The 16,264-nt window shown below is 47.5% G+C and overlaps 1 protein-coding gene across 1 annotated transcript in view; it reads left to right on the top strand.

Annotated features, from left to right (window-relative positions):
- Positions 1 to 209: 209 nt before the first annotated feature.
- The window catches only part of PARVA (parvin alpha), a 180,654-nt gene continuing 164,599 nt past the window's right edge, over positions 210 to 16,264 (top strand). The window contains exons 1-2 of the mRNA XM_060159644.1: positions 210 to 327; positions 517 to 739. Of these exons, the coding sequence (XP_060015627.1) occupies positions 604 to 739 (136 nt within the window). The 5' untranslated portion in view covers positions 210 to 327; positions 517 to 603. The remainder of the gene's footprint in view (positions 328 to 516; positions 740 to 16,264) is intronic.

Below are 16,264 nucleotides of genomic sequence, written 5' to 3'. Positions count from 1 at the left end.
ATGGATAAGTGCAGGAACAGCTGGATGTGTCCAGCTGGTGGGGCCCGAACACATTTTGGTTCCCTCTATTTCTTCCTGAGCAGGCTCACTCTTTCATGGGCACAAGACACGGGCCTAATAACTACAGTTTGAAATGCAGGGGAGGAGCGAGCTCCTCACCCAGCAGCCGGGCCAAATCAGCGGGAGACAGAGTAGCAGGTGGGTTCAGTTCAGCAATCACTGAACCCTGGGTTGGAGCGAGGAACTCTGCTGAGTGCGGAGCCGGGGCGAGTACGGCCTCCAGGCTCCAGGGCTCCCAGGCTGAGAGGGTCATACACACCGAAACAGGTAAGGCCGCACGTCCTGCAAGGGGCAGATCTGGGGCATCCTCCCTGCTCCGGGCAGCAGCGGGGCGCGGGCCCCGAGCGCGCAGCTCCTTTCAGGGCGGAGGGCGGCGCGAGGGAGGGAGAGAGGGAAGGGAAAGGCGAGCGTGAGCTGCCTCAAATGCTTGGAATAATTCCGCTTCCGTTTGGAAAGCCGCAGCCTCAGTCCCGCCGCGCCCGCCGCGTCCGCCCGGCGCCCGCTCCGCGTCCCGACCGGCCCGCGGCTGCCCGCTTCGTCGCCATGGCCACCTCCCCGCAGAAGTCGCCGTCTGTCCCCAAGTCCCCCACTCCCAAGTCGCCCCCGTCCCGGAAGAAAGATGACTCCTTCTTGGGGAAACTCGGAGGAACTCTGGCCCGGAGGAAGAAAGCCAAGGAGGGTGAGTGCGGCCCGGGCCGGCGAGCTGCCGGGCGGGGGGCCGAGGGGCCGGGGCTCCTCGGGCAGGGCGGGAGCGCGCCGCGGGTGCCCGGCGCCGGGGAGCGGGGCGCGCAGCGGTGTGGGCGCGCGCTGCCCGGGAATGTCTCATGGGGCCGGGCCTCGCCGCAGCCCTGCTCTGGGTCGCCCGGGCGCTGCCCTCCTGGGCCCCGCGGCGATCGGGTGTGGCGACTCGGGCCTGCAACCAGGCGACGCCCGCGCTGGGCCGGGGGCCGAGGAGGCGGCCGGGCCCGCCAGCCCGGAGGCGGCGTCCTCCCCTGGGCCCCAAGTCCCCGCCTTCTTCGCGCCGAAGGCTGGCAGTTTCCAAGTTTCTTCTGAAACTTTTCTGGGCGCCGTCATTCTCACTCTTTGCCTTCATTGGTCTTTGAAATCAGATCATTTCCTAGACCTGCTGAAGTGTACGGTAGCAGCCTTGGCCTCTGGGTCTCTCGTCCGTCCCCAGGGCCCAGCAGGGCTCTATTAATGTGTAGATCAACACCAAATGTTTGTCGAACGAATGAGTGGAGAGGTGGCAGTCCTAGCAGTCCCGCCTTGTGATAAATGATAAACACACACCCAAGGAGAAAACCTCGATTAGACACACACACTTGTAGCATCCTGGGATCTGATCTGACCCTTCTGTGAACTCAAGAGTTAAGGGCTCTCGCAAAAACCATTTCCTTTTTCTCACCAGGGTGAATTGAGGTGATCTTATTTTTTTCCAGGACAGTTTACATGTAAAATATTTTGTCCCATGGGCAGATTTTGCATCCTTTTTTTTTAATTGAAGTATAGTTGATTTACAATATTGTGTTTGTTTCAGGTGTACTGCATAGCGATTCAGTATTTTTTGCAGATTATTACAGGATAATGGGTATAATTCCCTGTGCTATACAGTATATCCTTGTTGCGTATCTACTTTATATATAATAGTTTGTATCTGTAATCTCACACCCCTAACTTGTCCCTCCCTGCTTCTCTCTTTCCTTTGATAACCACAAGTTTGTTTTCTATGTCTGTGAGTCTGTTTCTGCTTTGCATATACCTTCATTTGTATTATTTTTTTAGATTCCACATGTAAGTGATATCATACGGTATTTGCCTTTGTCTGGCTTAATTCACTAAGCCTAATATTCTCTAGGTCCATCCATGTTGCTGCAAATGGCAGTGTTCCTTTTTTATGGCTGAGTAATATTCCACTATATATATATATATGCACCACATCTATTTTTTTTAAACACCTTTATTGGAGTATAGTTGCTTTACAATGTTGTGTTAGTTTCTGCTGTATAACAAAGTGAATCAGCTGTACGTATACATATATCCTCATATCTCCTCCCTCTTGCGTCTCCCTCCCCCCCTCCCTATCCCACCCCTCTAGGTGGTCACAAAGCCCTGAGCTGATCTCCCTGTGCTATGCGGCTGCTTCCCACTAGCTATCTGTTTTACATTTGGTAGTGTATATATGTCAGTGGTACTCTCTCACTTCGTCCCATCTTACTCTTCCCCCTCCCCGTGTCCTCAAGTGCATTCTCTACGTCTGCATTTTTATTCCTGTCCTGCCCCTGGGTTCATTAGAACCTTTTTTTTTTTTTTTTAGATTCCATATATATGTGTTAGCATACGGTATTTGTTTTTCTCTTACACCACATCTTATTAATCCCGTCATCTATTGATAGGCACTTGGGTTGCTTCCACATCTTGGCTATCGTAAATAGTGCTGCTATGAACATTAGGGTACATGTATCTTTTTGAATTAGAGTTTTCATCTTTTCCAGATATATACCCAGGAGTGGAATTGCTGGGTCATATGATAGTTCTATTTTTAGTTTTTTAAGGACCCTCCATACTGTTTTCCAAAGTGGCTGCACCAATTTACATTCCCACCAACAGTAGACAAGGGTTCCCTTTTCTTCACATCCTCTCCACCATTTATTTGTAGCATCCTGATTTTTATTTTGAATAATGAGGTGACAGTCGGAAAAAGGGCTAGTGACTGGTGTGTAGGTAGAAGATGCTTAGTTAAAAAATTTTTTTATTTTCATAGACTTCAGTGGTTTGGGAATAAACATTTTTAAGTTTGTGATGATGATATGTAAAATAAGTTTCATGTTCCTGAGTTATCTTAAAGCATGAAAAAGAACTCAGTGTTGAGAATTATCAAGTTTGATACAAAGAACTAGACTTCTATTCTCTATATTGAATTGAGAAGCAGCAAAACATATCCCCAAAAATGTCCCTGCCCTCCCTCCAGTGTGCTTATTTCGGAAAACCGTTGTGTGAGTAGTGTGTAGCTGGTAACAAATTGTGAAACCCTGGATTGGAGAGTCTTTTCCTAGGTATCCCTGTAACTTTTTCCTACGGTGTTCCCGATATGGGCTCTCCAGCTTGGACTGGGCACCTGAGAATTACTGAAACTCATGACCTACCAGAAGTGCTCACCCCACTTTGCCAACTCTTTAGAAAGTTTACTTTATATTGAGCTCAAAGGTGGTCTCTCTGTATGTACTACTATTCTGTTCATGCAGCCAGGAGAACGAGTGGGACGGTGGCTCTTCACTTTCTCCAGGTGGACCAGCCTGTTTTGTGGAGCCCCTTGATCAGTCCAAACATCCTCTGTTCCAGTAGCTGGTCCTCACAGATGAGCTTCATGGCCCCCTGGTATCCTATCTTTTCAGTTTCAGTCAGGGTCTGTGCAAGAAACAGAAGGGCACATTAGTTGGGATTTTAAAAATAATGTGGTGAAGGGACTGTTTACAGAGATGTGGGCAGGGTGAAGAGAACCCAGAAGGATGCTGAGACAGCTAGGAGCTGCCACCAAGGGGAAGCCATTACCACCCCTAGGCCTGAAGGGCCAGGGGAGCAAACCACAACCCACTGAGAGCTGGAGCTATGGAAGGGGCGCTGCCTGATAGGAACTGTAGCTGTAGAGGGACACAGCCACTGTCGGAAATGTGGAGATGGAGTAGGGAGACAGTGGCGCAAGAGGTACTTGCATGTTCTCTCTCTTCTTGCCCTTGAACCTCTTGCTGGTTCTTCCCATTGGCCAGACCCCGTGGGAAGTCACCAGGGCAAGGGAATCTGGGTGATGCAATACGTCGGGGTCAGCTCCCTTAGGGCGCAGAGCAATGCAGAGAGTAGATCATAGTGGGAGTGTTGAGAAACAGAGAATAACTAGGAGACTCTCAAAGTGAGCTGTCCAGAAGTCAACACAGTATGGTGGTAGTCCGGTCCATGAGGACAGGGCTGTCACCTCCTTTGTTCTAGCAGAGACACCACATTCTATTAATGCAGCTGAGGCTGCTTTCCTTTATCCTGCCAGCAACATCACGGCTATCTCTGAGCTTGCTACCAGGTCACTCAAAGACATTTTAATGTTTGTTGCTCCTAAATCATTCCCTTCCCTATCTTGGATTGGCTCAGTTGGGTTTTTGAAACCAAGGGCAAGATCTTATTTTTATCCTTGTTATAGTACTTAACTGTTAAGTCCTGATTCTGTTATTCAGTCTGTTAGCTAATCCAGGGGATGTAAGGGGGTGAATGGAAGAGCATGTGCTTCTTCTAAAGGGATGCCGTCACCCAGCTATAGCCGCTTGCTGCTACACGGGGTGGTCCTGCAAAGTCAAAGACGGCAGTGGGGTTGGTCTGCAATGACCTGCTCTTGGTGAGCACGTGCTGGACCTCAGTGATCGGTGCTTTCCCTGTCAAGGGCCCACTAACCATCTCTTCAGTAACAATAAGGCTAGGTCTTGCTCTGGATCCTGCATAAACTCACAGCTCTGTGCTTTGCAGAGACTGCCTTCTTCCATGTTCCCCCAGTGTTCTGGAACCTCCCATTCTTCATGATTCCTCAAGATCATGGACGCTGGTCTATCCACAGATTTCCCCAGTGCTTTGGCGTAGAATTCTCCTGGGCCCAAGGACTCCCATTCATTCACTTGAAACCTGTTGTGTCTCACAGTCAGATACATGTTAGAATATTTAGGTCAATCATTTCATATTAAAAGTATGTTTTCCTAAGCATACCTACTAACATATATCATAGAATGACTGGAAGTCTCATAAGAATATAGTAAAACTAATGATCACTCCTGTGTTTCATAAGAAAAAATAGCATGAGGGAGGCAAGAGAGAATAGAGGCTAAAAGCATGGTCTTTGGGACCAGACATATTTGGGCTTGATTTCTGGTCTGGCTATTTATTGCTATGACTTCGGACAAGTTCCTCAATGCTTCGAAACCTCTGTTTTTTCATCTGTAAAATGGGAATAAAAATTCCTTCCTTACATGGAGGTTGTGAGGCTTAAATGAGACAAAGCATGGCACAAATAATGGAAGCTATTAAAATTGACGGCTCAGTTTTAAATAGTCTTTCAAATTTGAAATAGTCTTTTCATCATGGACTGCAAGAAGATTCTGCAGGTTCTGCAAAAAGCTTCACACGACAGTATGAAGCCTGTGTAGCATTATTTTGGTCCTTTAGAAATTAGGGATCTTTCTTTGCAAGTCAGATCATCCTGTTTCCCAAGATGTCACATTTCAGCATTTACAAATATCTGGTCCCATTCTCATGAGTTGTAGCTAGGTAGCTTTTGTGTTTCCTCTGTGGATCTTCTCGTTTTGGGTTTCCAGTCCCCATTTATGCTGTGTAGTTCTTAGACTAGCCTTTCAGAGTCTACTTGCCAAAGGACCGCTTTTCACCTGCCTTCCTCCAAATCTGTCCTCACGACTTGCTCTTTTCAGGAATGTCATCTTGAATTGTATCTCCCAGCTGAAGGTGCCCTAAATTAGGCCTGCAGCAATGGTTATTCCTATATTTTAACCACTTATTTATCATCCCTCAGAGTTTTTACATTTTGTCTGGTGCCCAAAGTGTACCATTTTGGTTCTCATTGGCTGTCCCGTGTAACTGGGGGAAATCCCCAAATTCTGCAATAGATTTATGGTTTCTAGAGTGAGCAGAAGCCTCAGCATTGCTGAGCAATCCTTCTCTCCTAATCAGCTTGCATCTTCATTTTCCAAAGTGCCATGTTGAAACCCTTGTCACTCAAGCTCTTCCCCAGACCTTGAGATAGAAAATTAAGTGCCAGGTATGAACTTGTTCAAATTTTCTTCACCCCCCCCACCCGCCAGTCCCATCTGTATCTACACCTGTCCTTTCCTTTCCCCTCCCTCTCTTAGTCCCCTCCGAGGAGGTCCTTTCTTCCCTTGCTCATGAGGCCCTTCACTTCCACTTCTTCCCAGACTTAGCATAGCCATATCCTTTTTCTCATATCCCCAATCTTTTTCCTGCTGCTCTAGCACCTTAACATCTGCAAATATGCTTGAGTCTTTGCCATTTGTAGACACTCCCGATGCTGGTTTCCTCTTAGTTGCTCACCAGAGGCCTTGGAAAAGTTGTCTGCACTGGCTTCCCCTTTCTGAGCTCCTAGTCACTTGCTGATCCGCTATTCCCATTCTTTCACCAGTTATTTATTGAGTTGCCTGCCATGTGACAGGAACTGTGTTAGGTGCTGGGATATGGCAGGGAACAAACAGACAAACATCCCTGCCTTCATGAGCTTGCCTTCTAGTAGAAAAGACAAGATTAATTGGTAAAATGTACATATTGTATTAGAGTAGTGGTAAGTGCTCTAGAGCGAAATAAAGCAGGGAAGGGGGAAATGGAGCGTTGTGGAGTGAGGGAGGAGGGATGGTTGACAGTTTTAAATAGGGTGGCTAGAGAAGGCCTCACCGAGAAGGGTTTACTTGGATAAGGTCCCGAGGAAGTGAGGGAGCACAGTATGTGTATCTTGGAGAAGAACACTGCAGGTAGAGGGAATGGCAGATTCAAAGACCCTGAGGCGGGAGTGGGCCTGGTGTCTTGAGGACAACTGTGGAAGGTGGTGAGATCTCAGGGGTAATTAGAGTGAGGGGACAGCTGTGTAGTGTTCTGGAGGCCATCGTAAGCCTGGGGCCTTTACTCAGAGGGACGCGGGAAGTTTTGTGCCGAGGAATAATATGATCACGCTTGCTCTGATGGTGGTAAGTGGCTGAGGGGGGCAGGAGTGGAAGCAGGGAGGTGAGTTAGGAGGCCACTGTAATGATCCAGGTGGAGACAGAGGTGGTCTGGCACTGAGCGGTAGCAGTGGAGGGGTGAGCGTTCAGTTCTGGATATAGTTTGAAGATACAGTGGATAGGATCTGTTGAAAGATCGGATGGAAGGTGAAAGAGTAGAATCAAGATGACTCCAGGGTTTGGGTTTGAACAAACCCAAAGATGGAATTGACGTTAACTGAGTTGGAGAATTCTACAGGAAGAGCTGATGTGGGGAGAAAGAGCAGGACTCTCTTTTGGACCTGTTTAGTTAGAGGTGCCTCCTGGACTTCCTGGGGCCATATTGAGTTCGCAGTTGGTTCTAGGAATCTAGCTCAGGGGAGGGTTCTGGGCTGGAGACATCTCTGTGTGTAGGTGTACTTAAAGCCATGAGACTGAAGGAGATCATCAAGGAAGGAGTATAGGACGTAGAAGAGGTTCATGGACTTTCCAACATTTAGAAATTGGGAGATGGGGGGAACCAGCGAGAGAGGCTGGAAAGGAGTGACCAGTGTGATAGGAGGGGAAGTGGGAGAGTGTGGACTCCTGGAAGTCGATTGAAGAATTTATTCTGTTCCCAAGATTTACACTTCACTGGCTAAATTCTCCAGAATCCAGTCTCCTTTCCAATCGTCACTCCACTTGGGCTCTTGGTGGCGTTCGTATTATTCAACTTTTTCTTTTTATAAATTTATTTATTTATTTGTTTGTTTCTTTATTTATGGCTGCATTGGGTCTTCGTTGCTATGCACGGGCTTTCTCTAGTTGTGGCGAGCGGGGGCTACTCTTCATTGTGGTGCATGGGCTTCTCATTGCGGTGCCTTCTCTTTGTTGCAGAGCACAGGCTCTAGGCGTGCGGGCTCAGTAGTTGTGGCTCGCGGGCTCTAGAGCACAGGCTCAGTAGTTGTGGCAGATGGGCTTAGTTGCTCCGCGGCATGTGGGATCTTCCCAGACCAGGGATAGAACCCATGTTCCCTGCATTGGCAGGCGGATTCTTAACCACTGTGCCACCAGGGAAGTCCCTCAACTTTTTCTTTCTTAAAATTTCTTAAAAGTCCCTCAACTTTTTCTTTCTTAAAATTTCTTAAAATTCTCTTCTCCCTTGATCTCATCCACACTGAATTGTTCCCTGTGTCTATTTTTTTTGGACTCCTTCTCGAGCTTCTGTTATTTGTTTACCTCTCAGCAGCATTTCCCGGGGTCCTGACTTCACCTGCTTTGCCCTCTCATTCTGTTTTCCTCTCCATGGATTTTCTCACTTACTCCCATGGCTTCAAGGGCCACCTGCCCATTTGTGGTTCCCCAATCCACATCTCAAATCCAGATCTTGTATCCAGATACATCCTTCCACTGTCTCCTGGATGTGTCACGGGACCCTCAGATTCAGCATGCCTGTAATGGAATTATTATTTGTCCCACTTGCCCAAATCTGCTTCTCCTCTTCCACCATCCCACCAGCTGCCTAAGGTGGAAATGTTGCAGTTGTCCTCTGTTTCAGAGGTCAGCAACTTTTTTCAAAGAGGCAGGTAGTAAATATTTTAGACTTTGCTGGCCCTCTGGCCTCTACACAGCTCTGCCCTTGAGGCCACAGATGATAGGCAGATGAACCAGCCTGGCTGTGTTCCAATGAAACTGTACTTATGGACACTGAAGTTTGAACTTCACATAATTTTAATATGTCACAAAATATTCTTTTTCTTTTGTTCTTTTTCAGTCACTTGTAAAATATGAAAACCGTTCCTAGTACTGGGGCTGTGCAAAAATGGATGGAGGCTGGATATGGCCTTGGGCAGTAGTTCGCCCATCCCTGCTCTGTTTCATCCCCACAGCCAATCATCTCTCACGAAGTCCTGCTAATTCTGCCATCTAAATATTGCTGCCTTAATGCAGGCCTCATGAGTGCTCTTTGTCTTCTTTGGGATTGCTTATTTTATTAATCTTCAGCGTCTTTATTTTCCACCTGAAGTATTGCCGTATCCACCCCACTAGTCTCCCTAGCTCTGGTCCTTTTTTGTTCAACCCACCCTTCATCCTTTTGCCGATATGTGGTTTTATTAAGCACCGAGATAACATCTCCCCAGCAAACTTCTTAGCGTGGTATTAAGTCCTTCACAGTTTTTCCGTGGTCTGCCTTTTTTTTTTTTTTTTTTCTTGGCGGTACGCGGGCCTCTCACCGTTGTGGCCTCTCCCGTTGTGGAGCACAGGCTCCGGACGCGCAGGCTCAGCGGCTATGGCTCACGGGCCCAGCCGCTCCGCGGCATGTGGGATCTTCCCGGACCGGGGCACAAACCTGTGTCCCCTGCATCGGCAGGCGGACTCCCAACCACTGCGCCACCAGGGAAGCCCCGTGGTCTGCCCTTTTGGTCTAGTCTCCATTATATCCCTTTCAAGAAGCCTCCATTTTAGCTATACGAAAATGCTCTTCATTCCCCAAACACATCATGTTCTTCCACGTGTTTTCACCTTTAGACATGTGGTTCCATGTTTCTGGAATGCCCTTCTTCCCTTCTCTCTGCAACAAACTCCTGTTCAATCATTGAGACCCAACTCAGATATCCCGTCCTGCTTGATGCCTTCTGTAGCTCCCCTAGGAAGAGTGAGACGCTTCCCTTTGTGGGAAGACGCTTCCTTCTGTGCTGCCATGTGGCTGTGCATGTCACATTATGATGAGAGTTCTCCTCCTGTGCCCCTCCTGCCTGGCATAGTATTTAACACATAATGATATTGCAGTTTCTATGGAATGAATTTCCCTGTATTTACCTTGGTGAAAACAGCCCACCACTAACTGGTTGTGTAACCTTAGACAAGTCTCTTCCCCTTTGCCCGTTTCTAACATCAGGCGATTAGGCTAAGTAACCTTTCAGGGCCCTTGCAGCTCTGGTATTCTATGACTTCGGAGCTCTCATTTCACCAGGCTTCTCTCAAATTCAGTTTTATTGTCTGTGTAGGGTGGTCTGGGAGTGACATCATCACAAAGACCTCTTTCTTTCCTCCACTAATGAAGGCACCTCTGTGTCGGGAGGAGGAGATGGAAACCAGGATAAGTGGGCTGCGGCCCAAGGACACCTCCATATTAGGAATCGGTCTCCTTGTCTCATGGAATATCTCCATTTGGTTAACAAGCGCAGCTCATAATTATGTTTTAGCCATTAGTACAGGAGGAGAGATGAAATCCTTATGTAAACATGTGTAAGCATCTAAAATCTCCACTTACTGCCATGGGAAAAAGAACACAGTTGAGGAAAGCGCTACAACAATTTTAATAATAAAAGGCTTTAAAAATACTTTTAAAAATAAAAATAAAATACCTTAAAAAAAGATGTAAACATTCTCTTACATATTCAATATGTTCTGTAGCCTGCAGTCAGTAGGAAATCCAAATGAGGGCTTTGCCTGAGGACCAGGGCCCCCGGGACAAGATGGCCTCATCCTTTCTTTTCCATCTTCCCTGTAGACTCCAGAGGACAGAAGTTGCATTTGTTCTGTTCACATTGTATCCCAGGTGCCTAGCACAGCATCGGTACTTAACAGGTGCTCTGCAAAGCAGTATTTAAGTGCCGGAAAGGTCAGTGGGGATAAGATGCCCAGGTTACTTCGAACTCTGCTCTAAGCTTTGATGACTCTTCTGGGGCCTTGATTCCATCCAGGCCTCGCTTCTGGCTGTGTGTGTGTGTGTGTGTGTGTGTGTGTGTGGCTTAGAAAACTGCCTCCCCCCTCCCCTCAGGAATCTCTTTGTGGGAAGACATTATCACTTAGCTCTGTTATTTGACAAACACACAAAGGCCCCCAGAGACCAGAGGTGTGGGTCCTAGAATCTGTGGGCGCGGATTGGGCAGCGGCAGCAGAGCGCCTGAGAGGAAGCCCACTGGCCAAGGGTGGGACAAGGCCAGCATTCTTTGTTTTCATTTGTGGAAATGGCATTGCACACGTTCATGTTAAAGTGCTTCAATGAAGAAGGACCGAGGTGGAGTAGCCTAATTGCAAGGTTTGGGGGAGACAAGAGAAACGTGCAGATGGAACTCTACAAGAGAGATTCAGAATCCCTTTCGTTCCTCCAAGCTGGCCCTGTTCCCCCGCCCCGTTTATCCCTTCTTGCCTCTCTCAGCTTCATTTACTCACTAAGTGCAGAACTAAGGAAATCTGAAAATCGGCCAGAGCCCGGCCACGATTGTTACTTCCCAGCAAGGGAGCTCCATCACTACAACTCTCCCCACTCCAGCCCACCAAGAAAAAGAACCTCCCAAAGCAGAGGGTGGCTGATGCCAGGCCCCCCTGAGCTCTGCCTCGCTCCTGTTCATGGTCGCTGCCTCCTTGTCAGGCCCGGGAAGAATATCTGTGTGGGGTGGGAGCCCTCTAGCACTCGCTTACAGTCTGGTTCTCCTAGCATTTACTAAGTGATCATTCTGTTTGCTCCGAACATACCCACCTGCCGCAGCCTTAGAAAAACCAACTTTGTGACTAGTGTCATTGGCTTCCCTTCAAACCAGCCTTAGGGAAATGTTAGGCCATGGATGGAAGAAGCAGTGAACTTCATCAGCTTAAACAGAAATAGTCTTAACTACCGCACACTCTCCTGGGGGAAGGAAGAATGAACCAAATCACTTAGCTCCTGACTTTTTAAATAAAAGTTGTTTTTTCTTCCCCATTATAAAATTAACCTATACTTATGGGATTTATGGGAAAATATAAAGAGAAAACAATCATGCAATGTTCCAATTCCCAAAGGCAATCACTATTAGGATTTGGGGTGGGTTTTTTTCCTCCTTTTTCCTTCTTTATAACTTTTCTTTTTTTATAATTGTAATTATACCATGTATATTATATAGATAAAAATTCTGTATCTTTATTTTCATTTATTATAATGTAAATAGTTTTCATGTTATTATAGTTTTTAATTAAACATACTTTTTATTGGTGCATAATATTCCACCGAGTGAATGTCCTATTGTTTACGTAACCATTTCTTTTGGTGCTTTTAAAAATTTTTCTAGAAATAATGCCTAAAGTGTTGTTGTTTTTTTTAAATATTCAGAGTAATTTTTTTTGACTGGAGCTCCAGAAGTACAATCATAGGGTCAAAGGGTAACAGTTGGCTTGCTTACTATCAATATTTCATAATTGATAACCAGGAGACATGACTGCTTTTGGGTCTGGGTGGTCTTCCTGGTAGGTTGTTTGAAAGTAAAACCAACATCGTTAGGCTGAAAGTTTCTGTTCTGGCAGGACCAGGTCACCTGTGGGGTGGGGTAGGATGGGAAATGAATGGGTCAGGAGAGCACAGATTTCCATGCTGGCCACTGATACGTGCAAAGTAAGCTCTAGTACAGGCAGGTCTTCATTTCAGAACATCCTCTCATGGCCATTCTTCACCCTTCCGTGGCCTGGTCTATAACGGGACCCAAGGTGTGTCCGCCTTGGCAATAATCCTTGAAGTCACAGCTGCCACCCTTTGTCACTCTGAGTTCTCACCAGGCGCATGTAAGACCCAGTGGAGGTTTGTTCAAGAAGCCCCTCCTTCCCTTGATCACTTCCTCCCATCTCCTAACCTCTGAATTCTTGGACTTGCCCCACAAGTCGGTAACCACAGACAAATGGGAGGTAATCGCAAGACAGGGGGCTGAGCGCCACAGCAGACAAATCTGGATCTCAGGGGTGAAGGGCCCCTTAGGCGATGTGGTGCTTTCAAGCTGGGTCTTGAAGCCAGAGGAGGAACCCCACAGGCTGACAAGAGAAGGGACGGAATTCGGGAGCCTTCTGAGTTTCAGGTTGGATTTTGACAGAGTGGGCAGGGCTGATGCCTCTGGGGCTCAGTTTCCTCAACCTACTTAGGAGGCAGTAGTCAGGTGTCCCATTTCATCTCCTGAGAATGGATCAGAGCCAGCTGGAGCATGTAATTATCACACCCAGCACCCCAGGGAGTATTTCTGGGGAATCACTTGTGGAGGCAGATCCCCTCCCTAGGAGTGATGTATTGCGGGCATTTATTTCATCGCTGAGTCACATCCCATTTCTCTTCACTCATTCCCTTATCTCTTTTAAAATCCAGAGGCAACTCCCCTCTTCTAGGCTGTGAAAAACGCAGCCTGACCCTGAGGAGCTGGGGATGATGCAGCAGATCTCCTGGAGCTGATGATGTTGGATGGCAGATGGGCAAGGCTGCCGGCCTGTGTCTGCTCCCTCAATGATGTAAACCCAAGGTCGCAGAGCTCCCGACTACACCACAGGGCTCGGTGGAGCCAGGCTCTGCGCTTGTTTCTTTCTAGGAAACGTTCATCGGTAGAATAATCTGCCAATTGCAGTATTACATTGACTTTTCAATTCAAAACAATTCTTCCTAAAGCAGTTTTTGTCTTGGCCGGCATGGCTTTGGCTGTGGGGCCTGCTGGGAGGGAAAATGCATCCTGTGGGGCAGGGAAGTGAGAGAGGAGTTCAGGAAGAGGGTCTGCAACACCAGTCGCCCAGTTTCGGGGGCAAGGGCACTCCTGGTCCGTGAGCACCGAGATGGCAGGGTGCAGGGATCCCTGGCACCTTTTGGGTATCTGCGTCCTGAATCAGGGAGGCTCCTCCAAGTGTAGGTGGGGTCTGAGATTCAGGGTCCTGGGGACAGAAGCTGGCAGAACCTAGCAGGCAAGTCAGGACCCTAGCGGAGGAGGAAAGGAGCAGGGGCAGGCTAAGGCTCAGTGTGGACTCGGGATTCCCTGGCCCCCCAGAGTGGAGGTAGGAGGGGAGGCTGCCAAGGCTCATGGGAAGCCTGGGTCTCGTCTCGCTCAGCCTCCCCTACACTCCAGGCCTGGAAATAAACTTTCCTTTCAGTGGAGAGGGGTGTTTCTGGTTTATCGAAAGGCAAAGCTATCCAGGGCTCCCAGCCCTGGGGGACAGACCTGCAGATGACAGGTGGTTAATGATGACAGTTGGGAGAAACAGGGGCAGGAGGAACCGACAGTTTGGGTGCTGTCTGCAAAACACAGAAGAAGGGTAGCGCAATTCCATTTGAAAGCAACTCAGGATACAGGCAAGTCCCGAAACAGCCCCTCGCGAGGAGCAGCAGCTGCCTCTTGGCTGAGGGTTGCAGGGCTCAGTAGCCCCTCCAGCACATGGGCAAGGGCCTGGAGAACAGAACGATCTCTTCACCCGCTTCTCCTCCATGCCTGTCATTACGGTAAATTACAAGGCTCCCACGATGACTAGGCAGAGGCAGGTTGATTTGTTCCTTCTGATTGTCGCCGTGCCGAACTTGGCGGGGGTGAGGGGCACCCAGATTTCACACCTGGTAATGGCCCTGCCAGGGGTGGATGTTAGCACAGTTGGGACCCGACACTTCAATAAATCTGAGACATTCTGCCTCGGAGACCAAAGTTCAGAATTGCTTAAATTGGTGTTGGAGCAGGTGGGAAACAGGAGTCCAGGGCCATGAATTAGATAGATAGCAATTGTCCTTCAGTTTGTAAGGCTTGAATGTCACTTTTCAAATGATATGATCAATTTAAGTAATTTGGGCTCCCAGCTACCTAGCCCTTTCATTATTTCTGGTTCTGGGACATGTGGTTTATGGTCTAGCTTATGGTCTTATGTGGACAAAAAATAGAAAACGAAAACCAAAAAACACCTTGCTTGTATCGCTAGGGTTGGACAGTTATGTCGGGTTATCAGTTTACATGGGAGTGTGGATGACAATTTCATCTGCTACCTGGATGTGCTGGTAACTCCCCAAGCTACACTTCCAGCCGTGACCTCTCACCTGAGTTTCAGACTCGTTAGCATATGTGGGTCATGGCATTGTCACTTGTGCACAGGGACAGACCTGGATTGTAACACAGGGCACATAATTCTCAAAGGCTTCTGATGAGGTGGGAACGTGCTCTGATTTCTGATGGCAGCTGGAGTCCAGAGGAGAGGTGGTCTGATCCGTATAGAGGAGTGGGTACTTTTAAAAAAAAATATTGCAGCTTTATTGAGATACAATTCAGCCGTTTGAGCAGGAAAATTCAGTATTTTTTTAATATATTCAAAGTTGTACAACCCTCGACACGACCAACTTTAGAATGTTCTCACCACCCTAAAGAGAAAGCCTGTACCCTCCCCTCCCCATTCCCTTACCTCCAAGTAACCAATCTGTCTCTCTAGATTTACCTATTCTGGACATTTCATATAAAAGGAATCCTGTGATATGTGGTCTTTTGTGACTGAATTTTTTCACTTAGCGTAGTATTTTCAAAGTCCATCCATGTTGTAGCTTGTATCAGTACTTAATTCCTTTTTATGGCTGACCAATGTTGAATATCTATTATATAGATACACCACATTTTGTTTATCCTTTCCTCAGTTGATGGACATTTGAATGGTTTGTACTTTTTGGCTATTATGAATAACGTGGCTATCAATTTTCACGTACAAGTTTTTGTGTGGACTTGTGTTTTCATTTCTCTCGGGTATATACCTAGGAGTGTGGCATTGCTGGCTCATAGGCCAACTCTGTGCTTAACATGTTGAAGAACTTCCAGGCTGCACTATCTTACCTTCCCACCAGCAGTGTATGAGGGATCCAGTGTCTCTACATCCTCACCAACATTGGTTATTATCTGACCTTTTGATTATAACCCTTCCAGTGGGTGTGAAGAGTACCTCATTGTGGTTTTCATTTGCATCTCCCCAGTGGCTAATGAGGTTGAGCCTCTTTCCATGTGCTTTTTGACCATTTGTAAGTCTTCTTGGGCACTTAGGCTTTTTAAATTCCATAGAGTTCAGTGCACCTCTCCTCCGTCCTGAGCATGAGGAGAGCCCTGCCTGCCACCCAGAAAGGTGCACCCCGGGGAAGTCTCATCCTCCCATTTTTTAAATGTCGGCGAGGAGCACTGCAGACATGCTGCATCTTGTACTAGGTGCCTCTTCGTCTTGCAGAGTGACTGTATTCCTGAAATAGTTCCGTGAAGCGAATTGTCATCATCCTGTTATACTACTGACTTGCATTATTAGAAATTGTTTGTCTGGAATACAGTTTGTTTGGTTTTTTTTTTCATTTTCATAGCTTTTTTTTTTTTTTTTTTTGCGGTACGTGGGCTTCTCACTGTTGTGGCCTCTCCCGTTGCGGAGCACAGGCTCCGGACGCACAGGCTCAGTGGCCATGGCTCACGGGCCCAGCTGCTCCGCAGCATGCGGGATCTTCCCGGACCGGGGCACGAACCCGTGTCCCCTGCATCGGCAGGCGGACTCTCAACCACTGCGCCACCAGGGAAGCCCCGGAATACAGTTTTAACCCCAAATTGTTAAAGAAAAATTATACCAGGAAACTAGCAAAGATTTAAAACGTGTACATTTAAGTGAAATACGGAAATTCTTGGTGATATACCATTGCTTTTCAAATAATAATATTAACACAACAGTGACAATAATTACATAAGTGCGTTGTGCAGTTATGG

Source organism: Lagenorhynchus albirostris, chromosome 9 (genome assembly GCF_949774975.1).
Source record: "Lagenorhynchus albirostris chromosome 9, mLagAlb1.1, whole genome shotgun sequence".
NCBI lineage: Eukaryota > Metazoa > Chordata > Mammalia > Artiodactyla > Delphinidae > Lagenorhynchus > Lagenorhynchus albirostris.
This window is presented reverse-complemented; position numbering and strand designations above follow the sequence as displayed.